The 25718-nt window shown below is 43.7% G+C and overlaps 1 protein-coding gene across 12 annotated transcripts in view; it reads right to left on the bottom strand.

Moving 5' to 3' along the window:
• Nucleotides 1-25718, bottom strand: part of PRKCE (protein kinase C epsilon) — a 547240-nt gene that overhangs the window by 139043 nt on the left and 382479 nt on the right. Inside the window, exon 12 of one of the 12 annotated variants that reach the window (XM_086327139.1) lies at nucleotides 13378-21311. The exons of the other annotated variants lie outside the window; for them this stretch is intronic. Within the exon in view, the coding sequence (XP_086183265.1) occupies nucleotides 21288-21311 (24 nt within the window). The 3' untranslated portion in view covers nucleotides 13378-21287. Of the gene's footprint in view, nucleotides 1-13377; nucleotides 21312-25718 lie in introns of those variants that run through there. 12 annotated transcript variants of the gene reach the window in all.

Below are 25718 nucleotides of genomic sequence, written 5' to 3' on the forward strand. Positions count from 1 at the left end.
GGTACTAAAAAGAAGCCCTCAAGTGTGGGCTTGTGAGGTGTGGGTGGGGACCTGGAAGGGCTGACCAATGGAGGCACTCTCTGCTGTGACCCCTGATTTTGCGGTCCTGATTTTGTTGGTCAGAGGAAAGGGAACCCCGTCTGAGACAAGAGGATAGGTGAGAGCTTTGGCTCTAGAAGGACAACTCAGGTGATCACAGGCTGCTTCTGAGACTAGCTCTTTGGATAAAATCCAGATTCATGGTTCCCTTCCCAGAACCAAGACCTGCAGAGACATGTAGTGATGCCATTGTGTGGTCACTCCAATGTCCAGGCAGTGTGTGTGCCAATGAGACAGTAGCCCTCTGAAGTTGCAAATCTCAGTTTGTGCCACCAGGGATTAATCAAGTGACTGTGAGTTTCTAATATGTGCCTGGCACTATGCTAGAACAGTGTCTCTAATCTTCCCTAAAATGCTCTAAGGTAAGTCAGAGCAGTTTACTTGCCAAAGGATCCCCTGTGGTTATGCAGCTGAGTCTGGATGGGAATCTTGGTCTGGGTTCTAGCCAGGCTGCCTCTCTCAGCCCATGGCCTCAGAGTTCTCCCAAGACCATCGGGGAAGGGGTGAGGGGGTGCAGGTTATGAGACTGAGCTGTGGTGGAGCCGCTCCAGATGTGAGAAGGACCAGGGGAGGTCTGTGGAGAGGAAGCAGCTGTTATTTCTTGACATTTGATGGAGCAGTTCCCAGAAACCTATAGATAATGTGCTCAGAACTAAGACCTGTGATGGGAGACACACTGACCAAGGAAGAACAAAATACCACATACATAAACACAGATCCCTCCTTAAAGAAGCAGGGAAAGCCCCCAGTCAGTTTTCAGTCGCTCAGTCATGTCCAACTCTTTGCGACTCCATGGCAGCATGCCAGGCTTCCCTATCCATCACTAATTCCTAGAGTCTGCTCAAACTCATGTCCATCAAGTTGGTGATGCCATCCAACCATCTCATCCTCTATCATCCCGTTCTCTACCCACCTTCAATCTTTCCCAGCATCAGGGTCTTTTCCAACGAGTCAGTTCTTGTCATCAGGTAGCCAAAGTATTGAAGTTTCAGTTTCAGCATCAGTCCTTCCAATGAATATTCAGGACTGATTTCTTTTAAGATGGACTGGTTGGCTCTCCTTGCAGTCCAAGGGACTCTTAAGAGTCTTCTCCAGCACCACAGCTCAAAAGCATAAATTCTTGGGTGCTCAGCTTTCTTTATGGTCCAACTCTCACATCCATACAGGACTAATGGAAAAACTACAGCTTTGACTAAATGGACCTTTGTCAGTAATGTTTCTGCTTTTTAATATGCTGTCTAGGTTGGTCATAGCTTTTCTTCCAAGGAGTAAGTGTCTTTTAATTTCATGGGTGCAGTCACAACCTGCAGTGTTTTCGGAGCCCAAGAAAATAAAGTCTCTCACTGTTTCCATTGTTTTTCCATCTATTTGCCATGAAGTGAAGGGGCCAGATGCCATGATCTTACTTTTTTGAATGTTGAATTTTAAGCCAGTTTTTTCACTTTCCTCTTTCACTTTCATCAAGAGGCTCTTTAGTTCCTCTTCGCTTTCTGTCGTAAGGGTGGTGCCATCTGCATATCTGAGGTTATTGATATTTCTCCCAGCAATCTTGATTCCAGCTTGTGCTTCATCCGGTCTGGCATTTCACATAATGTACTCTGCATATAAGTTAAATAAGCAGGGTGACAATATACAGCCTTGACGTACTCCTTTTCCTATTTGGAACCAGTCTGTTGTTCCATGTCCAGTTCCAACTGCTACTTCTTGACCTGCATACAGATTTCTCAAGAGGAAGGTCAGGTGGTCTGGTATTGCCAACTCTTGAAGAATTTTCCACAGTTTGTTGTGATCCACACAGTCAAAGGCTTTAGCATAGTCAATGAAGTAGAAGTAGATGTTCTTCTGGAATTCTCTTGCTTTTTCTATAATCCAGCAGATGTTGGCAATTTGATCTCTGGTTCCTCTGCCTTTCTAATTCCAGCTTAATATCTGGAAGTTCTTGGTTCACGGATTGTTGAAGCCTAGCTTGGAGAATTTTGAGCATTACTTTACTAGCGTGTGAGATTAGTACAATTGTGCGGTAGTTTGAGCATTCTTTGGCATTGCCTCTTTGGAATTGGAATGAAAACTGACTTTTTCCAGTCCTGTGGCCACTGCTGAGTTTTCCATATTTGCTGGCATATTGGCACTTTCACAGCATCATCTTTTAGGATTTGAAATAGTTCAGCTGGAATTCCATCACCTCCACTAGCTTTGTTCATAGTGATACTTCCTAAGGCCCACTTGACTTCACACTCCAGGATGTCTGGCTCTAGGTGAGTGATCACACCATGGTTGTTATCTGGGTCACTAATATCTTTTTTGTATAGTTCTTCTATGCATTCTCGCCACCTGTTCTTGATATCTTCTGCTTCTGTTAGGTCCATACTTTTTCTTTTATTGTGCCCATCTTTGAAATGTTCCCTTGGTATCTCTAATTTTCTCGAAGAGATCTCTCTACTCTTTCCCATTCTATTGTTTTCCTCTATTTCTTTGCACTGATCACTCAGGAAGGCTTTTTTATAACTACTATCATTCACTGATATTCACCATAGACTGGCGCTGTTCTCAGTGCTTTATCCAAGGTACTTCATCTACACCTCTATGCAGTAGGTACTAATATCTCCACTTTCCAGCATGGAGAGGTGAAGAAACTTGCTCAAGGGTATTTACTTCATTAGAAACAGATGATCTGACTCCAGAGCCCAAAATCTTAACCTCCATGTAGGCTGCCAAATACCCTGGAATTCAGAGGACTTCTGTTGTTGTCTTGGCTGTCACATGGGGCAAATCACTTGGTCTCTGAACTTGGATTTCCCCATCTCTGAACATGGAAGTTGGATGGAAGATCTCTGAGGTACATTCTTTCATGTATATTAACCGAGTGTACTTCTCTGACTGGCACTGGGCTCCTCTAGGGTAAGCAGAAATGGACAACCACAGTCCTAGCTGTCAAGGACCAGCCTGGAGGGATTCTCTCCAGCCAAAATATCTGATTATCCATAACAAGAGGACCCTTCTAGGCTGCGTTAGGAAGTCTGAACTCCTTGATTGGCCCTCCCAGCTCTGTGGGGTCAGGACCCAGTCTATTCTCCATCTGCTGGCTCCATTGGTGAGCACCAGTCTCTTCTGGCCTTCCTGCTAGGGCTCATGCTAATTCCTAGTCCCAGAAATATTCCTAAGGATCACCAGCTCATCCAAAGGACCCATCTCCTACCTCCTTCAAGACAGCTGCACTTTCCATTTTTCCAAACTCCTCCATCATTTACTGCAGGGCCCATCCTATTTATCATATTACTTATTAGCTTATATTATTATTCAATACATAAATTATCTTGTATATTTCAGTCTTATTTCCCAGATGTGGCTTATTCTTTTTGACTTCCCACAGCAAGTAATGTAAAGACATGCATGTAAAAGAATTCAGAGTTTGTCTGGAAGTTTCGTCAAGGTTTCTCTTTGCCAAGAAGAGGTTCTAAATTAGATTACCTTGTCTCAAGTCCATTCCTCTCAAAGGAGAGCTGTGTCACTTTGGGAAAGTTACTTAATTTTTTCAAGCCTCAGTTTCTTTATTTAATATAAAAAGGAAATGGTAATAGCACCTTCTTCTTAGAACTGTGTGAGGATTAAATGATAAAAAGCATAAAGATACTTGGCCAGTACCCAACAAAAGTGAAAGCTCAATATTAATCGCCCTTATGACTGCGGTAGTCTCCAAAGATGGCCCCATTGGTACTCCTTCCATGAGGGGCATGCTCCTCCTATCAAAAGACAAAATCTGCTTCCCTCCCCTTGAGCCTGGGCTGGCCTTGTGGCTTACTTTGGACAACTGGATACAAAGAAGTGATACTAACTATGCCAGGTCTGAGTCTACCTGTTAAGAGGCCTGGCAGCATCTGGAACTCTCTGGGGGCAGCCAGCCACCATGCTGGAAAGAAGCCTGGGCTCAGTCACTGGAGGATGAGCACCAGATACATGGGTGACACCTCCTGGCACCTTCCAGCCCAGCCCAGCCACCAGCTGAATACAGCCAAGCAAGGGACACCAACTGATGCCACTTGGAGCAGAAAAGCCACCTAGTCCAGTTTCCCAAGTTTCTGGCCCATAGAATACGAGGAATAATTTAGTTTTAAAAGCCACTAAGTTTTGAGGTGATCTGTTGCATAGCCTTAGAAAACTGAATCAATCAATATAAATATTGTAATTCAATGATCAAAATTCTCCAAGCCAGGCTTCAGCAATACGTGAACTTCCAGATGTTCAAGCTGGTTTTAGAAAAGGCAGAGGAATCAGAGATGAAATTGCCAACATCCGCTGGATCATTGAAAAAGAAAGAGAGTTTCAGAAAAACATCTATTTCTGCTTGACTGACTATGCCAAAGCCTTTGACTGTGTGGATCACAATAAACTGTGGAAAACTCTGAAAGAGATGGGAATACCAGACCACCTGACCTGCCTCTCGAGAAACCTATATGCAGGTCAGGAAGCAACAGTTAGAACTGGACATGGAACAACAGACTGGTTCCAAATAGGAAAAGGAGTGTGTCAAGGCTGTATATTGTCACCCTGCTTATTTAACTTATATGCAGAGTACATCATGAGAAATGCCTGGGGTAGAGGAAGCACAAGCTGGAATCAAGATTGCCTGGAGAAATATCAATAACCTCAGATATGCAGATGACACTACTCTTATGGCAGAAAATGAAGAAGAACTAAAGAACCTCTTGATGAAAATGAAATAGGAGAGTGAAAAAGTTGGCTTCAAGCTCAACATTCAGAAAACTAAGATCAGGCATCCAGTCCCATCACTTTATGGCAAACAGATGGGGAAACAGTGGAAACAGTGGCAGACTTTATTTTTTGGGGTCCCAAAATCACTGCAGATGGTGACTGCAGCCATGAAATTAAAAGACGCTTACTCCTTGGAAGGAAAGTTATGACCAACCTAGACAGCATATTAAAAAGCAGAGACATTACTTTGTCAACAAAAGTCCATCTAGTCAAGGCTATGGTTTTTCCAGTAGTCATGTGTGGATGTGAGAGTTGGACTATAAAAATAGCTGAGTGCCGAAGAATTGATGCTTTTGAACTGTGGTGTTGGAGAAGACTCTTGAGAGTCCCTTGGATTGCAAGGAAATCCAACCAGTCCATCCTAAAGGAGATCAGTCCTGGGTGTTCATTGGAAGGACTGATGTTGAAGCTGAAACTCCAATACTCGGGTCACCTGATGCGAAGAGCTGACTCATTTGAGAAGACCTTGATGCTGGGTAAAATTGAGGGCAGGAGAAGAAGGGGACGACGGAGGATGAGATGGTTGGATGGCATCACTGACTCAACAGACATGAATTTGGGTAAACTCTGGGAGTTGGTGATGGACAGGGAGGCCTGGTATGCTGTGGTTCATGGGGTTGCAAAGAATCGGACACAACTGAGCGACTGAACTGAACTGGATTCTTATGATTAGGCAAACTGAAATCAATCAGTAAGTTCACACTGAAGGGTTAATAAATGCGAGACAAGTATTTTTTATCCATTATGACCCTAAGAGTTAAAGCAGGGGAAAAAAGAAAAAAGTATGACTATTACCTAACTCCTTACACCTCAAGGTTTTTATAGTCTAGCATAATGGGAAACACTATCACAGACATAATTACCATATAAAGCAGCAGAGGGGACATAGTACCATAGTTTAACAATCTTAATAAGTGAAAAGATGAAGAAATTGGACTATGTTCAGAAGGACAGGATTGGGCGGGGGGGTCCCAGATAACACAGCTATTTGTGCACAAAGAGACATTTTAGATGGATCTTGAAGGCTAATAAGACAGGAAATTATACACACACACACACACACACTTTAAAGAGACAGCAACTGAAAAATGCCTCTAAGAGCTCTAAGTCCTCTCATGCAACTTTTCTCAGTGGGGCAGCAGGATAAACTCAGCTGAGGGGGTGGTCACAGGGCCTGTACAAGAGACTCAATTCTACCCCATATATCTGTGAGAATTTCAAGAACAACCCACCTGTTTTCTTATCCTTTAAAAGATGTGATAGTCCCGTTAAGTCCCACCACAGGATCACATAGAATTGAGTGTTTTGAAATCCAGAACACACTTTCCACACAAACATCAAGGTATAAATACTGAGGCTCTGAACTCCCATAGACCACAGTCTATGGTGACCCAAATACCCTCTATTTCTGAGCAAAGTCTTAAAAACCTTAGAGTGTTGTCATTTCCAGCATGGTTTGGGCTAAGTCCTCACCTGCTGATGGCGGGCTGGGCTGCTGCTCAGACCTGGTGCCTGTTCCAGGCTCACTAACACCAGGTTTCAGGGAGCCTTGGCCAATGCCCACTGAACCTATGACTTTCTTGAAATGGAGACACAGGCTTTCAGGCTGGTAACGTAAAAAGCTCAAGGCTGCCTACACACTGGTAGCCCCCCATCAGAAATGCTCTCTTTCCCTTTGAGCCATCTGTGCAAATGCTCCAGTCTTCCAGGCCCGGCAGAGCCCCATCAGCTCTGCCTAGCAGACCCTGACTCTCCAGCCCTCCTGGAACCCCAACAATGGTCTGGCACCTAATTCTGGCCAATCCTGCTCTGCCCACTCCATTCCCAATATACTCTTCTGAAGGATAAGACTCACAGTGTATGAATCTTCTGCAAATCCCAACAGGCCTAGGACAGTGCCTGGGGCAGTCACTTAGTGATTAATTTTAAAGCCAGTTCTCTAAAAATAGGTGGCCATGCCACTACCAGGCAGTGTTTCTTCAAGTGCTGTCAGCAACCATCTTGCGTTAAAAAAATGCTGATCCAAGTAATCTAGACCCACGGGTAGGGGGCCCTACCATCTGCCATTTAACCAGCTCCCTGGGAGATGCATGCACCCTAGTGTTGAGACCTCTGCCATAAGGGTGGTGCACTAATCCACTCACACAGCAGGGTCTATGTCCGGCAGCACTCATAACACAGGGCGCGGGGTTCTGCCCCAGAGAGACCAAGGAGACCTCTCACTCTGGGGGGACTTCCCACCACCATGCCTAACGAAAGTAACGAGGGGTAATAGCTCCTGGTCTCTGTCCTGCTTCCAAACGCCTGTGTGGTGATATGTTGTCATTCCTGGCGCTAAAAGTGACCTGCCTAAGTCCATAACTAATGTCTGCTTCACCTTTTCTCCTCTGTAATCTTCCCAGAAATGACTGGTCTCTGTAATACTACATGTGGACTGCCACACCGCACCGTGAGTGGAGGCCATCTGATCCTCGCTTCTATACCTTCATGCTGCCTGCAGACGAGAATGGGCCTTTCTCTTCTAGCTGGATAGCTCCAGTTCTGTAAATGAAACTGTGACCTTTAGCAGCAGCACTGATGATAACTGCTTCATTTTCCATACTTTCCTGTTTTCATTACATGACGAATTCTTGGCAAAGGATTTCTTTCTCACCGCCGAAAGCACTGGCAGGCCACAGCTGTGAAAGCCTGAGCTGGGAAACCTGAAATTTCATTAATATCGCAAAAAGCACACACCTTGGGAGAGAAACTTTACCCATGACTAATGAGAGTCACTTAATTAGGAGACTATAGAGAGGATTAAAACGCTTCATCCTTTTCTCTTAGCCTCCTGACTAGGAGCTTCTAGGGTTACAAGCCTTTTTCAAAAATCACCCCTTGCTTAGCCAGTGGACCTCTGAGCGTCAACACCCATCATTGCCTGGGTGTTTTTCAGCGAAACCTATAAAATCTCCCAAGTCATCTGGAACTTTCCAGGATAACTGGGATGCAAGACAAATACACAATATTTTAACCTTTAATGAATCTTATTGCTGGCCACAAGCAGAGGTGAAAGTTCAGGAAGGCTGGGGGTAAGGAGGTAGCCTGACCATACAAGGGTGAGTCCCCCAGACACACTCAGGCTCACTTTTAGAGACAAATGGTAGTTTCCTCAGCACAAGCCAAGGGTGGGAGTTCCTTCCATAGGCAAAGGCCGTCCTCTCTCCTGCCACCCCCACAAGGAACGTCGCCAGGAAAAGGAGCACTGGAGTGAAGCGGGCTGGGCGAGCCCTCAGATCCAGTCCTGGCTCTTCATGAATCACAGGCCCCAGGCGATTTCTCTCACTGACCTGTGCCTGTTTCCTCATCTATCAAAGGAAAATACACCAGCACCCAGCCTATCTAGTAGGTTCTGTGGAGATAAAGGGAGGCAATGACGCACAAAGGACCCCAGGAAGCAATGTGAGATTGCGCGTGCGCTACCTGCCAGGCACTGTGCTGGAGGCATGCATGTTATCACTAAGCTCTCCTGGAAGCCCGTGGAGGGGAGCACTACTATAGTTGTCCCTCGGCATTCAAAGGGGATTGGTTCTAGGACTGCATAGATACCAAAACCTGCCAATGCTCAAGTCCCTTATATAAAACGGTGAAGGATTTACATGTGACCTACACACAAACTCCTGCATTTTTAAAACATTTATTTACTTGGCTGCGTCTGGTCTCAGTTGCGGCACACACAGGATCTTTGCTGCGTCATTGGGATTTTTGCTGTGGTACAAGGACTCTGCTTGTGGCACAAAGGCTCCAGAGTGAGCAATCTTGGCAGCTGTGGTGTGCAGGCTTAGTTGCTCCTAAGCACGTGGGGTCTTAGTTTCCCAAGCAGGGATCTAACCCGGCTCCCCAGCATTGAAAGGGAACCTTTCAGGGAAGATCGTCTCTGGATTACTTATGATACCTTATACAATGTAAATGCTATGTAAATCATTATGGGCATAGCAAATTCAAGTTTTCCTTTTTGGAAATTTTTTCCAAATATTTTCCATCTGTGGTTGGCTGAATCCATGGATGTGGAACCCAAGGATGTGGAGGTACTTCTGCTTTGTGGAGGAGGAAATCAAGATTTGTGAGCTTTCTCAATATCTGGTGTAAGTTTTTAAAAAATCAGACAAAATAATAGGTCTCTGGAAACTAAATGGTTGTTGTGAGATGCCCTGTCTCTAATAGGCTGAGAGATGAGTGTGTCTAAGGTGAGAGGTGGTTAAAAAAACAAAAAAGTTTGGATTCTCTCCCATGCTAATTGCAGTCAATTAGTAGGAGCTGTGAGGAGCAATGTGACTGGAATATAACAGAATCCTATTCAGGATTCTACAGCCATATGCTGAAAGGGGGAGAATGATGGATTAGCTGCAAGACACAAATCAGCTGATTTTAATTCCCCAAATGATTCCTGCTGGGCTTAATCACACTAGCTGTCACTACCATCCTTGCCACAGCATGCCTTTACTGAGCACTTATTCTCCCTAAGTGGGCTTCTGCTATACATACATATGCATGCGTGCACACGCATGCACACACATACACATGCAAATGGGCACACACCGGTAGAAAAGCCTTTGTGTTGGCCTTAGATATTTATAATTGGCTTGGAGAGGTTAGTCGGGCTAGTCATGCTGTATATTCTGGGTGCCAAGTGAGAAGAGTTATTAATAAACACTAAAGGGGTTTGAATGAACCGAAGGATTCACAGAGGACATGGGATGTGAGTGCAGCAGCTGGAGATCTGGTTAACCAGAGAAGTGGGGCTTCGGCACCCCAAGCTAGGGGAACAGGTGGAAGGCAGGGATCTGCCCGGCAGCATCCAGAAAGTGGGCAGTGAAAATGAGGAGCTGACTGAGATCCAGCAGAGGACATTTTATTCTACAGGCCACTGGCAGGGCCCAAAGTCCCAGAAGAGGGTGGCAAAGTGGGGAAGCTCTTTCCTTGTGTTTGTAAAATTCCTTCCAGGAGGGGTCCATTTCTAATAAAAATCAGAATGGCTACCCCACTAAAATCTGTTGTTCCTGTTACTACTCAAAATAGTGTTTACGGCAAGTCTGCTGAAATGTCCATTCCTACACACACAGAGCTTACTATATCACAAGAAAAGCTGCACAACAGGATGCCCTACAGGTAAGGAATGCGAGGACAAGTGTAAGATACACACCCCAGGAAGTTCCTACCTAGCGAAAAAGGAAACACAAAATGAAAACTGCTACTCTCGGGGAAAAGAAACTTACTTGATCTATGGAAGACAAAGACAGCAGGGATCCTAGGGTTTGGACAGCAGGAAGACAGGGACTATCCCACATCATGCGGGACCAGCAGAAACCAGGGGTGGACTGGGAGGTGAAAAGGGGCAAATTCATTTAAGTGGGTAATTCGTTTTTGCTGGGACATAATTACAGTGTGCTACAGAAAAGGGTTACTATAGCAGCAACCCTAGGCAACATTCATTCTGGCAATCTGAAAGGCGGTAGCTTTAGATCTTCTACATCCCCTAATCACCTCTGAAAGATGCAACCACTTTTGAGGAGTAACAGTGATGGAAGAGAAGGGACAGCACTTCACAACCTTTGGCACGGACACTTGTCAGAAAAGCCCACGGGTGATTTGGGTAACTGTATCTTCTGCCCTTCTAGTAACCCTCACTGTCACATATCACTGCCCTGAGCGATTCTGGGGTGACAGGAAAAGCTAAAGTCAGACAGGCAACCAGGAAGACCCTCCAGAGAGGCCCAGTGTGGGTTTAAAGGATTCAGCCACTGACAAGGAGGTTCATGGCTGGAGCACCAGGGTTTTCTCTTTGAGTCTGCTGTGCCTCTGACTGTATCCTTATCTGGAAGGTTCTTGAGTGTTGTGATCTCAGTGGCAAGCACATTGTCCACGTTCTTAGATGATGGAGACAAGTAAACATACATGTTCCATCCCCAGGATTCAAGGACCACAAAGAGCTGTCAGCTCCATCCACCCACTCAGCCAACCACCAGCTTTACAAGTGAGGACTTTTCACCACTCCCTGATGGGAGGTAGTTTAACTTTCTAATGGGTTTATAAAATCTTTGAGCCATGGTTTCTGGGTGGACTGTCTTCCTTACATCACAGCAAGGGCATTGAGAAAAAAAGCATGGTATGGGAGGCATTTACTCAAATATGTAGTTTGGGAAGGGGGCCGTTAATCACAGAGCCTTCTGTTACACGGACCCCAGTAAATCCCCCTAAACATTATTTCCTTCACTTACATTTTTTAAAAAAGAGAGTGAGCTGGAGGAGTTTGATATTTTCTTACAGTTTCCTTTTTCCTGACTCTCTGTACAGGATGATGTAGTTGTTTACTTTAAGGCTCAGGAGTCAGCCAGCATTGTATAAAAAGCTTTCCCACAAAAAAAAAAAAAAAAAAAAACATAATAAGACAAACTCCATGATGTTTAAGCAATTAGCAACACATGAACTGGCTTGCTCATGCTCTCACTCCAGGATCTGCTCTTTCCTTCTGCTGCAGCGGCCACGCACCCTGGGACTGGGGAAAAGGGAAGACTTTCCATTTCACAGGGAGATGGGTGGGGGTTGGTGTGAGGGGTGCAGGCGAAGGAGTGGGTGTGGGGACAGTGAATAAAGAAGCTCTTCATTGGTCCCATCACCAACCCTTTGTGAAATTAAATTCCAAACCTCAGTATGCCTATCCATAAAATGGGGAGGGGGGATGATAAAACTGCAAGAAATGCGGTGAGCCAGTCACACCTGAAAGTGGTTAACGTCTTAGCTGAGGCAGCACAGCATGGTGAGCGCTAGCACAGTGGGGTGGACACTGCTTGGGTCCAGGTCCCAGCTCAGCTATTTACTAGCCGTGTGATTTTTGCAGAAGGTACTTAACCTCTCTGTGTCTCAGGATACGTCTACCTTATAAGGCCCTTGCAAGGATTAGATCAATCAAAATATGTCAAGAGCTTTAAAAATGGTACATAGTAAATGCTGTAAAAATATTAGCTGCTATTATTTTGGGCTTACAGAAAACATTCTATAAATCTTCGGCACTGGTAATGGCAGCAAGGAAAGCTATTTTCCACCAGTGGAGGGTATGGGGGAAGGAGGCACGGGGAGGGGCATGTCCCCCACAGAGCATATGTCAGGATCTGGAGAGAACATGTTTGGTTCATATAACTGCAAAGCAGTTCATTTATAATATAATTTTGTAGAGAGAAAATAAAGATTTCTATGGTTTTCATTACTCACCAATGAAATGTCTGATGACATCTTCTTGGCTATAAAACAAGATTTTAGAATGTTGAAAAGCACCAAAGTAGTGGAGACTCGGAGGGATTTCTCCCCTAAGCAGAGCTGCGTGCTGAAAAGGTGAGGCTGGGTTGGGTTACTCCCTGAGAATTCTCAACCTGGGAAGCGGAGGTCCTAGTCTGGGCTGAAGACGGGCCAGTGTTTCTGCAGATAACCTCGAGACTTCAGCCCCCTCTTGGCCTTGGTCTTGGGAAGGAGATAGGGTCTATGCTTTATCCTTTGAGTTAAACAGACCATGGGACTAGTGGCTGCACTTCCTGTCCTTGAGACAGACCTCACTGCCAAAGACAACAGGAAAAACGAGACTTTGGTGGCAAAATAACGATACGCAGACATTGTCCTCAAGCTCATTTTTACTACAGTGAGAATTTTTTTTGAGGCAATATCATCATTTAAAATGCTAATATCTACAGCAGTTAAGATCTTTTTCATGATCTTGTTCTCCTCTCTTCCCTTTTATTATATACCTACAGAAGAATATATAAAATATATATTTTAAAGAATAATCAAAACAAACTTCCTTTTAGTCATGATGTGTGTGTGCTCAGTCATGTCCAACTCTTTGGGACCCCATGGATTGCAGCCCACCAGTCTCCTCTGTCCCTGGGATTTTTCAGGCAAGAAAGCTGGAGTGCATTGCCATTTCCTTCTCCAGGGATTTTCCCCACCCAGGGGTCGAACCTGTGTCTCCTGCATTGCAGGCAGATTCTTTACCCACTGAGCCATCAGGGATAGGAGGTGGTTGCTGGTCTTCAGAAGCTGTTTTAACCCTCTCTGATCGCATCCCCTCCTCCACTTCCCACCAGGAGTAATCACCAGGTAGACCTTCCTGGTAATTATTGCCTTAAACTGTTTTTCTTTATAGTTTCATCACCTCTGCGTTTATCTCTAAACAATACATTGTTTAATGTTTCCTATTTGGGGACTTTATATAAATGCAGTTATGCTGCATAGCTCTTTCTGGGACTAACTTACATCTTTGGTCTGTGTTTCCTTCTTTGTCATCACCAGCTCTTCTGGTTGAGATCTTAGTTTTTAAAAGTGCCCTTTCTTTTAAAAGACATCCCTAAAATATCATGACAGCAACTGAACTGATTCTTTCTGTTTCCTTGGATGTAAACTGTCTGCCATATTTTAGTAAGCTGTGGCCAGTCCCTCACCTTCTGTATTCAAATACTATTTCCATATATTAGAGTGACATTTTTGGTAGATTTAAAGATGGAAGAAATGCATTCAAACCTTCCAAATGATAATCATCCTCCAAAAGGAGGTATTTTCCCTTTAAGTTCCATATTCCTCATATTTTTTGCAGTTTTCTATGTTTCTTCCAGTTTTGTCCAACTGCTCACACTCTTCTCTACTCGTCTTTCCTTACCTATGAAGTCTAAACGTCCATTTTTATGGGAATTGGGATTTTAAGTTTCACATCATTACCTTAACCTTTGAAAAATTTATGTAGATTTTGACAAAGCCCTCCAACTTAATACTTTTTGCTCCCACAAAAATGTCTATTTGGATCAAATGGGATTTTTACTCATAATCCTATAAAGTATTAGGGCCACTTCCTACAGATGAGGATGGAGCATCTGAATGTATGCATTTGGGGCTGAACTTAATGTCTTCAAGATCCAAGAATTAAGGAGTAGCTCAAAGAGCTAAAGAGAAGCTGCCTTTCAGGGGATGTGGATGCCCAGGAATCACATGGTTCGGGGGCTGGAAGCATCCATCTATTGTTTTAAGTTTTTGGAGGACCCTGTTTGTTTCTGCCCGTGGCATCCACGAGCTGCTGACTTCCTGTGTTTACCCAGTGCCGAGGACACTGGGCTCTCTTCAGTTCCCACAGTGATGGGCTGATCCCATCCCCCTCCCATCCCTCCAGAGGCTAATGTGGTTTAAAGCTGCAGAGATCAGCACTGAGACAGGCGACTGGAGGGAAGGATCCAAACGAACTAAACAAGCACAATTGCCTCAGACAGGTCTTGCTCCTTGACACAAAATAATGAGACCACATGGAGCCCATCCCAAAGGTGCTAACAGACTATCACCACTGTGCTCCTCAAAGACGGATGGGATCCAGGGTTCTTACTCCTGTGACAAAGTCCTTCATGTGTGAGTGTCCCTCGCACTTGCAGGAGTGTGTGCACTCCTCCAGCCCACTCACAGCACTTCTTCCTCTGACATTCTAAGCTGATTTCTGCACCACTCAATTTTACACAGAATATTTCATTTTCTTCTGGCTCATCTGCACTCGTCTTACCTTCCTAGATAGACAAGAAATTCTTGGGATAAAGGCTGTGTCTTTTTCCGTCACTGGTACACCTAGTAAGAAGCAAAAGACATACCAGGTACTGGGGAAATACTGGCTGTCTACTGTTTACTAAAGCAGGATACTTGTTCCCTGGCTGATGGGATACCTTCCCTTCCTCTCCCTGTACTGCTCCTCCCCTGCTACCATTTTCAACACTTCAGGTCTCAGTGACTCTGCCCAGTACCTCGACCCCTCAGCCACTCCACCCAGCAAACCAAGTGCGTCTTGCCAACCCAGGGCTTTTTCCTAGTGAATTCTTTCAAAAACATTTTATGAAAGTAGTTGGCTTTTGCAAGATGAACAAATCACACCTGCATTTATGATGATTACTTTTTTAAGCGTATTTTATTTTCAAGTTTTCTTCTAGTGAACCTACTTGTACTTCTTTGTTACATTCCCTTTCGATTTATATACATCAGGAAATATTTCCCATATCTCCAATCAACTCCCTGAAAAGTAGAAAAACTCCAGGTGAATGAGATCATGGGAATATTTCAAAATGGATGGCAATGTGTTTCCTTTGGTTGCATTTGTGTGGTTTTAGTGTTAATGTTGGTACATCCCGGAGAAGGCAATGGCACCCCACGCCAGTACTCTTGCCTGGAAAATCCCATGGGTGGAGGAGCCTGGTAGGCTCCATGGGGTCGCTAAGAGTCAGACACAACTGAGCGACTTCACTTCCACTTTTCACTTTCATGCATTGGAGAAGGAAATGGCAACCCACTCCAGTGTTCTTGCCTGGAGAATCCCAGGGACGGGGGAGCCTGGTGGGCTGCCGTCTATGGGGTTGCACAGGGTTGGACATGACTGAAGCGACTTAGCAGCAGCAGTTGGTACATCCAGAAAGCCTTCATAAATTAGTGCTTGATAAAGGAGGTTGAATTTAAGTCATTACTTGAAAAACAAAACTGGCATGGGTTGGATAAATGGTGAAAGAAACACAGAGAACAAAGACATCAGCTTCTCCAACCACCTCAGACTGTTACTATGCTGTGCCTTTTGCAGGATGAGCTAAGGCCACAGTCCCTATCATCATCCAATTCACTATCAGTGGGTCTGGCCCAAACCTATCTGTAGAGCCAGAAGGCTTCAGCTCTAAGAGCCAGGGCTGGGTAAAGAGCTTAGTTCCCTAGCAACCTGCACACAAGTGGTCCAGACAAAATGGATTACATACTGCTGATGAATTCCAAGTGAATATCCTATTGACCCAACAAAGGAGTTAATGTGTACCTTCTGCCACACTTCAGGAGTCAACTAAGAGAATTCTTTTTGTCTATGATCTCTCCTGGCATTCTCTTTGGATTGTCACAGTAAAATAAAATGCTCTGAAGGATTCAAAAAGTGGATGGTTCAGCTTCCAATTGCCTCTGAAAGAAAAGAGTCCTCATAATAGGAGGAAGAGGGCCTGTTTTTCCTCCTCTTGCTTTCTGAATACAATTTGGATTGCCTAAAATAATACCCCTCCCAGCAAGAGTTATTTTAGAGACCCTGGGTAATAGACATAAATAGTCTGATCACTTCACTATAAGATAACCAACTGCTGTTTTATTTATACCTTGGTCTCTTGAGATTTTGGTTTGTGATCATTAATCCTCAGGAGCCTAATATCCCCTGGGAACTAGGACAAAATGAAGTTTCTGGAAGCCAACTGCCTGGGTCTGCCACTTCCAGCTATGTGACCTCTCTTTGGGACCTCTCTAGGACCTCCTACCTAGAAGGTTGATGTGAAGATTAAACAAGTTAGTACATGTAAAATGCTTGACATTAAACCTGGCATTTAACAAGTACTACTAAACAATAGCAACAATAATATAAGTTGTTCTTTTTGTTATTATTGATCCAAGGATGACCCTGAAATGGAAGGTGATGTTATTATTGATCCAAGGATGACCCATCTCTCTCTCTCATTTCTTGAATTAGGATGGCAGCCTCCAAAGTGAAACCACCAGGGAGCAGTTCTAAGATGTTCTTTACTGGAACCAGGAACCTTTTCTTTCATACTGGGGAGTCAGCCCTAATATGTGACATACATCTCCCCCTCTCTCCCAGTGGCAAGAAGGAGACAAAAGATCCAGCAAGAATTCACTGGACTCTTTTGGATAAATAAAAGCACTCAGAGAAACCACATGGAAGCCAATGTCAAGGTGACCCACTTGTACTACCACAGCTCAAGCAGTGGGTCAGACAGTCAGAAGGACAAGCTACCTGACTTCTAGGGACACACAATCGAAGATGTGTTCTTCATGTTAAGTAGTTACACTTCTAAATTGACTAGATTTTACAATTGAGAAATAAAAATGATATAACAAAGCTTTCATCCTCTAGTTGGGCATAGACATTTGGGAGAAGAGATGGCTCTTGGTAATCTTTTGCTCGATGCCCTCCTGAAACACTTGTGGGATGACTAGACAGGTTAAGAGGTTGGGTCATAGCTATAGTTAAGGACATCTGGACTCAGCTTAGGGGACAGATAATGTATATTTTATCCTTATGAAGCTAGGTTCATAAGGGGGTTCAAATCTACCAACAATGGTTTCTCAATTCTGTTTTGTGAACATTTAGCCAGCTGGTCAGAAAAACAGAGGCTAAAATTTATACTGCCTGCTTTGTGCTAGAAACTGTGCTGTGTTTTTATAAGACAATTGTAACACCTCATGGTAGATCTCCTGATGCGGGACCATTAGTCATTGAAAATGAGTTTGAATTCAGAACCGTGATGCAAAACAATAGTCTTGTGAACATAAAGGCATTGATCAAGGGAGGATCATTTACTGAATTGAACTTTGAAAAATGAACATTAAATAGAGCATTTTTCATATGATTTTATTGTTGTTCTTTTCTCGCTCATGCATCAGCAAGTTAGTTAGTAATGGTCCCATGTATTGTTCTCAATGAGTTGAGTTTTCACAGATCTTTAGAATCAGATTTAGGAATCTTTTACTGAAGATAATGTCATCTCCTCTCTTTGTGTCCTTCCCCAATCTTTTATTATGAGTGAGGAAGTCAATGCCCAGAGAAACATCTCAGTCAAGCATCAGCGCCAGGACTCAGAGCTAGAACCAGAGTGTCTTTCCTCACAGAGCCCTCTTTCCTGGAACCCATGTTCCTTACCAATGAAGAGGGCACAATGAACACAAATAGCCAAATGGGACATAGCCACCCACTGGTAAAACCTTCAAAGAATCAAGGTCCAGCAGGGTTATCTGAAGTACCTGAGACCATTGGAAGAAAAAGTTCAGGTTAAATGAGAAAATCCTATTGCTGGGCTTCCCTGGTAGACCAGTGGTAAAGAATCTGCCTGCCAATACAGGAGATAAGGGTTTGATCCCTGATCCGGGAAGATCCCACATGGCACAGAGCAAGTAAGCCTGTGCATCACCACTATTGAGCCCGTGCTCTACAGCCCAGGAGCTACAACTACTGAGCCCACAAGCCATAACAGCTGAAGCTCACACACCTAGATCACACACAGCAAGAGAGCCACCACAATGAGAAGCCCGTGTAACACGAGAAAGTTGCTCCTGCAATTACAGAAAGCCCAAGCAGCAACAAAGATCCAGCACAGCAAAAACAAATAGAAATTATAAAGAAAGCCCATTGCTTAAGCTGAGTAATCTCAAATAGACTGGGTAGAAGCTTCTTCACAAAATGCCCCACATAGAAAACAACAGTCCACTATCAAAATTCAACTTGGATCTAAAAATAGGCACACACACAAAAATAATAATAATAAATTCTGAAATCCAATAGATGAGGGGAGATGGCAGGTCTGACATCAACCAATGAGAAAACCAGCTTTGTTTGGTGAATGGGTTAGATAACTTATACCTCTGGTTTTAGAGTTCAAGCTGAAACTTTTCATTTAAATTCAAACATTACGAACCCACTGAACTGTGGGCAAATGACACCTTAGAAGTGTATAGGTCACTTAACCCAACTGGCTGCAATCTAAGTTCTTGCTAACCAGCCTGGGGTTGTACAATTGATATTTGCCAGAGGATTAAACGCAGTGCTCCACTTCCTTCTCAAGCAGGTCCACCTTCCTGGATGCAGAGAGGAAACTGAACAGCCTATAGCAACTCTTCCTTCAGGAGTTCTCCTCCACCTCCTGACTCGCAGGCTCTTGAAGCAACCTCCACACAGGTAGATACTTTTTATTTTCCCCTTTAATCCAAACCACACAGAGCTGCCCCACTTGCTTCTTAAGTCATCACTGCCTATAAAACCTTCAAAGAATCCTTTACTTTCAGAATAAGTTCAAGCTCCTTGTTTCACACTTTAAGAACTCCAGAGCTTAGCCAAACTCTCCTTATGAAGTGGTCTTTCTCATACCCTCCCAAAGTGAGCCCGTTTTTCCAACACAACACATCATCACTCACCCTAAATTTGGGGTCAAACTCCTCCCTCCCTCAAACTTGCTGTGTCCTGCTCCTCAAGCTCCCTGAAGGAATTCCTGTGAACTCCCCACAGAGCACATTCCTCATCCCTAGTAGTCCTTCTCTCCCATAGGAGGCAAGGGTGGGGATGGTTGGTCTGAATTCCAGCTCCACCACTAAACTATGACCCTGGCCAAATGGCTAAGGCTCCCCTAGTCTCAGCTTCTTCCCCTCCCCAGAGAAAGGACAATACCTATACTCCATGAGACTTGGGTAAAATTAAAGAAGTTGGTTCTCGCACAAGCCTTGCCACTTAATAGGTGCTCAGTAAGTTTTTCTTTTCTCTTTATCACATACTACCTCTATTCTAAGTTACTGCTTATGTCTATTTTATCCTCTGTCCTTGAACGTAAGAGTCCTAGTTCCTGTTATCTCCCAATGGCACCTAATAAGGTTCTAGTACAGAACAGATTTTCATGGTCAACTTGCGTGTCATTGGAGTAATGTTATAACCCAGCTACACTCCTCTATCTTACTCTTTCTATGGTGGAAAACCTTCCTCAGCGAGCCAAAGTGGTTTCTATTAATGATCCAACCAAACTAGAGACAGCACTCACGGAGAATAAAAGAAATGTATAATAAATTTTGAATCTACTTCCAAAATTCTCTCTCTGCCTAAGTTCCAGGAACATGCCCATTTTAATAATGTAAGGACATATATAATGGAAATCTTCAAGAAATGATATCTGTGTATATAAACCTGATTCTACACGGATAGGTAAGAATCATCAAGACTTACTCCAAACTGTCAGCAGAAGTTGCAGTAGCTTTACACTTTTTTTTTCCCCCAAAGTATAATCCTTTCTCCAAATGGTATCTTACTTGGAATACTAACATGAGAAGCAGCTGAAGGTACAACTTCTCTGGGTGGATAGCAAGAGGAATATGTAGGCCCTCTCTTCACAGCACACCCAGGGTCTGTGTGTTCAGATGTGTGTGTGTGTGTGTGCACACGTGTGTGAATGCGCGCACACCCATACACAGAAACTCCTCAGGCACGTCCACAAAACCTAAGTCAGAAACTACAGCTTGGCAGAATAAGCAAATCATGTAGGAGGGGGGTAAACATACTCCACACTAGTGAAAAAACATCTACTAACAAACATATATACATTGTATATGACGTCAAAGGAATTTAAATCTCGTTCTACAAGATGCCAGTGTCAAAGGTTCTGCAAGTTGTACTCAATTTATGTTACAGAAAGAGAGAAACATAAACAGAAGGAGGCCGTTCTGCTGCATGGAGGTGAATGCTCTCTTTGGGCATCGCTGGGCAGTGCTTGATGGTTCACTTACCACTAACATCAGCTCCACGGGAAGCCAAGCATTTACTGGTGACCTGCAAGCCCCCAGATTAAGGATTTCTCTACGGGAAGCCCTCGGATACTGTGAACTTTAGAAATCATTTGGTTAAAGAATATTTAGTGACAACAGAAATAGCTTCAGAATACATTTGGTGAGACAACTGAAAATATGATTTCAATTTTAAAAATATGTGTATAAACAGATTTGTACTTTAAAACTGGAAATATATACACCAAAATGTTAGTAGTCATTGGAACAATTCTTTCTGTTCTTCTATAAATTTATCAAAATTTCTACAATTAACAAATATTCTTTGTCATAAATAATAATAATGATAATTATTATTACACAGTATGTAGCATGTTAGTTCTCTGACCAGGGATCGAACCTGAGCACCCTGAAGTGGAAGCATGGAGTCTTCCCTGGACCACCAGGGAAATACCTTACAATTATTTTTTAAAGGCTAAGGCCACTGGTTTTTGCAGGAAAACAAAGAGGTGAATTTACTACTAAATCTCTGGGCAGGTGGCAAGGTGCTCCATGATGCCCACGGCATGATACCCAGGGTACCTAGTAGATGCTCAATAAACAGTGACTGAATGGGCAAGCGTGAGGGCTGCGTCCTGCTCCAGCCCATTTTGTATATGTTCCTGCACCCATCCCCCATTCCTCCTCTCTCCTCTCTCACAGTTGCAGAAAACGGAAACGTTTCCAGAAACAGGCTGCAAGATTCAGCTACTCTCACCAGCTTAAGGGGCATTTTTTTTGTTTTAATTCCAATCTCACTGAATCTAGGTAAAACAGAGCTGTCACTCTGAGACCTTTCTCCTGTGTGGGGCAGCGTATGGGGACTGGGGAGGGGCTGGGAGGTGCGGATATGTGAGGTAGGGAACTTGGATAGGAGGGAGGTGTTGGAGACAGAGTAACAGCAGGTGAACAACGAGAGTCACAGGACACCTGGATGCCAGGCTGGGTTACAGTACAGACTCGTGCGACTTCTCTGGGCCTCAGTTTCCTCATCCATAGAAGGAAGGGACCTTACTTATCTCACAGAGATGTCATCACAAATGTGTAGGATGGCCGAGCTAAAAGAAATGAAGGCAAAAGTGACTGTCCCACTTAAATGCAAATATTCCTTGGAACAAGGAAGCTGCCTGAGGCAGTGGCATCTTGGATTACCCGTACATTACATCACATTCACACATACACACACACAGGTATCTCTCTGCCCCAGGGGGGACGTGAGCCATAAGGGACTCTACAGCCTTTCCTTTCATCATGCAGAATGCCTCCTGTTAGGTTACCTCCGTGAAGCCTTGCTTATGAAATCTGTGATCTCTCCCTACCTGGGGTGGGCAGCCCTGGTCTGCTGCACATAGACATACCCCTCCCCATCACACACACACACTCATCCTTTCTCTCCTCTTTCCTTCCTCCCCACCGCCTCCTCAGTCCCCACCAGCCCTCCACAGGCTTCAAGTGAACAGAACTATAACCCCACGACTCTGACAGAAGACCTATCACAAAGTCTTGTAAGACCCCATAGTGATGTGTACACTGCAGGCCCTCACTGAAGACGTTTTGTTGGCTGATTAAAAGCCATGGCTCCATTGACCAGCTTGCTCTAGGACAGGATGGTCTTCAGAAGTAAAGAGAGTTTGCTGGAGTCTCATCACTTTGGCAATGGACTCTGCCAACGCTAAGCCTGTACCCTCTACTGTAGACCTCATTTCACTGAAATCTGTTAGAAACTATGGAGGCTGTCTCTTTTATTGGCAAATATATTGATTCCCAGGTGTCTGCCTGACCCACAGACCATCTCACGGTATTGAACCTCTCAACATACTCTTGCCAGACCCTTGTCAATCCTATCAAAGCCTCATCAGGCACTCCGATACCACATTGCCCTGGAAGGTACGCTCTAGTAAAAAAGAAACCCATGCTTCATTCTCAGCTCTTTTAAATTTAATTTGACATAGTCACCTCTTAAAAAGAAAATCTACCAGTGGCCTAATTCTTACTCTGCTTTTTGTTTTAGTGTTTGTTGCTCTTCAGAATTGACAGTCATAAGAGACATCCGAGTTCCTTGAAACCACAATTTTCCCCCTGCATCATCAACACTCCTTTCCCAGCAGTTTTCACCCCCTGCTCACACAGCTTATTAAAACTCATTTAAAAAATGTTTCCAGTTGCTTTTTAAGGATTTTTCCATCCTGCATTTCCCCCAGGGCAGCTAGGGAGATTGGATGAGGGAGATTCTTTAGTTCACCCTCTGTTTCCTTCTTAGCAACTCACACTGACCAAGCCCTCCATGAGTTTTCTTCCCAGGCCTGGCAGGAAATGCCAAAGGATCAGGGATGGGGACAATTATGTAGAAACTCTTATTTTGAATGAGAAAAAAATCATGACAAATTTACTCGTCAGCTTTCGCTGGAAGGGATGATTTCACAAGGGAGATCATATTCAGCAGCTCAAAATGCCTGAGAATTTTCTTTCTAATAACCAGAAAAACAAAAGCAAAAACAAGCCTACCCCTCACTGGCTCTCCCATCCTCAGCCTTCCATGGATGAGGGAAGGCAGAAGAGGCAATTCCTGAAATCATGCCTCCTCCTAAGCCCTGACATTAAGTAGCCCATAACTTTTAGAGCCCAAAGAAGTAGGCTCCCAGTATTGCCTTCCCCTCTCTACCAATGAACATCTGATTCTGCGGATGCAGGAACCTCCCTCTTCATTTCCCCAACATCCTCCCTTTCTTCCTCTCCTTCACTGCAGTTGCTAAGCATCAGCATTGCCTTGGAAAAAGCAGGACACACACTGAGGTAGGAGTTCTAGTGTTGGAAAAATCACCATGAAAATGAGAGTAGGAGATCAGTTCTAGTCTTCATAAGCGTCTCTTTTCCATCATCCTCTTTACAAATGCTACCCTTGCTTAAAGGTCCGAGTTAGGTGCCACCTCTTCCAGGAAGCCTTCCCAGTAGCCTTTGGCAGAGCTTCAGATGAATCACCTACAGAGCTCCACTAGAAGAGTTACTGTGCTGTAGAGTATCACTTGCTGCTTATCTATCTCCCCACTAAACAGCAATCTTTAAGCATTCAGAGTTAGTATGTTTTGAGTTGTGTAGCCTCAGTAATGTCTAGCATACAATAGATGACCAATAAATACTTGTATATTCACTGAATTAATTATAGGCTTTACTGCAGTGGGTTGCTATGCCCCCCTCCAGGGGATCTTCCCAACTCAGGGATTGAACCCAGGTCTCCTGCATTGCAGGCAGATTCTTTATTGACTGAGCCACCAGGGAAGCCATATATTTTCTAAGCAAGAAATTACTGTGTGTATGAAAATATTAAATGTGCTGTTAATCTAATATCAACCATTAAAAATAAATTTAGAATATGGAAATTTTAGTTTTTCATCCATATCAACAGCTAGTACAATGCTTATAATTCTTTACAGCTATATCAAAGAAATGCAAAAAGGCAAAATGGTTGTGTGAGGAGGCCTTACAAATAGCTGAGAAAAGAAGAGAAGCTAAAGGCAAAGGAGAAAAGGGAAGATATACCCACTTGAAAGCAGAATTCCAAAGAACAACGATGAGAGATAAGAAAGCCTTCCTCAGTGATCAATGCAGAGAGACAGAGGAAAACAATAGAATGGGGAAGACCAGAGATCTCTTCAAGAAAATTAGAGATACCAAGAGAACATTTCATGCAAAGACGGGCACAATGAAGGACAGAAAACGTATGGACCTAACAGAAGCAGAAGATATTAAGAAGACGTGGCAAGAATACACAGAAGAACTATATAAAAAAGATCTTAATGGCCCAGATAACAAGGATGCTGTGATCACTCACCTAGAGACAGACGTCCTGGAGTCTGAAGTCAAGTGGCTTTAGGAAGCATCACTACGAACAAAGCTAGTGGAGGTGATGGAATTCCACCTGAGCTATTTCAAATTCTAAAAAATGATGCTGTGAAAGTGCTGCACTCAATATGCCAGCAAATTTGGAAAACTCAGCAGTGGCCACAGGACTGGAAAAGGTCAGTTTTCATTCTGATCCCAAAGAAAGAAAATGCCAAAAAATGCTCAAACTACTGCACAATTGCACTCATCTCACATGCTAGCAAAGTAATGCTCAAAATTCTCCGAGCGAGGTTTCAACAGTACATGAACCAAGAACTTCCAGATATTCAAGGTGGTTTTAGAAAAGGCAGAGGAGCCAGAGAACAAATTGCCAACATCTGTTGGATCATAGAAAAAGCAAGAGAGTTCCAGAAAAACATCTACTTCTGCTTTATTGACTATGCCAAAATCTTTGACTGTGTGGATCACAACAAACTGTGGAAAATTCTTCAAGAGATGGGAATACCAAACCACCTTACCTGCCTCCTGAGAAATCTGTATGCAAGTCATGAAGCAACAGTTAGAACCAGACATGGAACAATGGGCTGGTTCCAAATTGGGAAAGGAGTACGTCAAGACTGTATATTGTCACCCTACTTATTTAACTTCTATGCAGAGTACATCATGTGAAATGTCAGGCTGGATGAAGCACAAGCTGGAATCAAGATTGTCGGGAGAAATATCAATAACCTCAGATATGCAGATGACACCACCCTTATGACAGAAAGCAAAGAGGAATTAAAGAACCTCTTAATGAAAGTTAAAGAGTGAAAAAGCTGGCTTAAAACTCAACATTCAGAAAACTAAGATCATGGCATCCGGTCCCATCACTTCATGGGAAATAGATGGGGAAACAATGGAAACAGTGACAGATTTTATTTTCTTGGGCTCCAAAATCTCTGCAGGTGGCGACTGCAGCCATGAAATTAAAAGACACTTGCTCCTTGGAAGAAAAGCTATGGCAAACCTAGACAGCATATTAAAAAGCAGAGACATTACTTTGCTGACAAATGTCCATCTACTCAAAGCTATGGTTTTTCCATTAGTCATGTATAGATGTGAGAGTTGGACCATAAAGAAAGCTGAGCACTGAAGAATTGATACTTTTGAACTGTAGTGTTAGAGAAGACCCTGGAGAGTCCCTTGGACTGCAAGGAAATCAAACCAGTCCATTCTAAAGGAAATCAGTCCTGAATATTCATTGGAAGGACTGATGCTGAAGCTGAAGCTCCAATACTTTGGCCACCTGATGTGAAGAACTGATTCATTTGAAAAGACCCTGATGCTGGGAAAGACTGAAGGCAGGAGGAGTAGGGGATGACAGAGGATAAGATGGTTGGATGACATCACTGACTCAATGGACATGAGTTTGAGCAGGCTTCAGGAGTTGGTGATGGCCAGGGAAGCCTGGCATGCTGCAGTCCATGGGGTTGCAAAGAGTCGGACATGACTGAGCGACTGAACTGAACTGATGTTAATCTTGAAGAGCATAATGCCTTTATAAAGTAAGAATTATGCCCAGGAATTTTGTTTTTTTTTAGTTGTAAGAGGGAGGGCCTGAGAGAAATGAGGCTACTCTATCTCAA

The sequence above is a fragment of the Bos grunniens genome, chromosome 11 (genome assembly GCF_055505025.1).
Source record: "Bos grunniens cultivar Pamir isolate PY7600 chromosome 11, Bosgru_T2T1.0, whole genome shotgun sequence".
Taxonomy (NCBI): domain Eukaryota; kingdom Metazoa; phylum Chordata; class Mammalia; order Artiodactyla; family Bovidae; genus Bos; species Bos grunniens.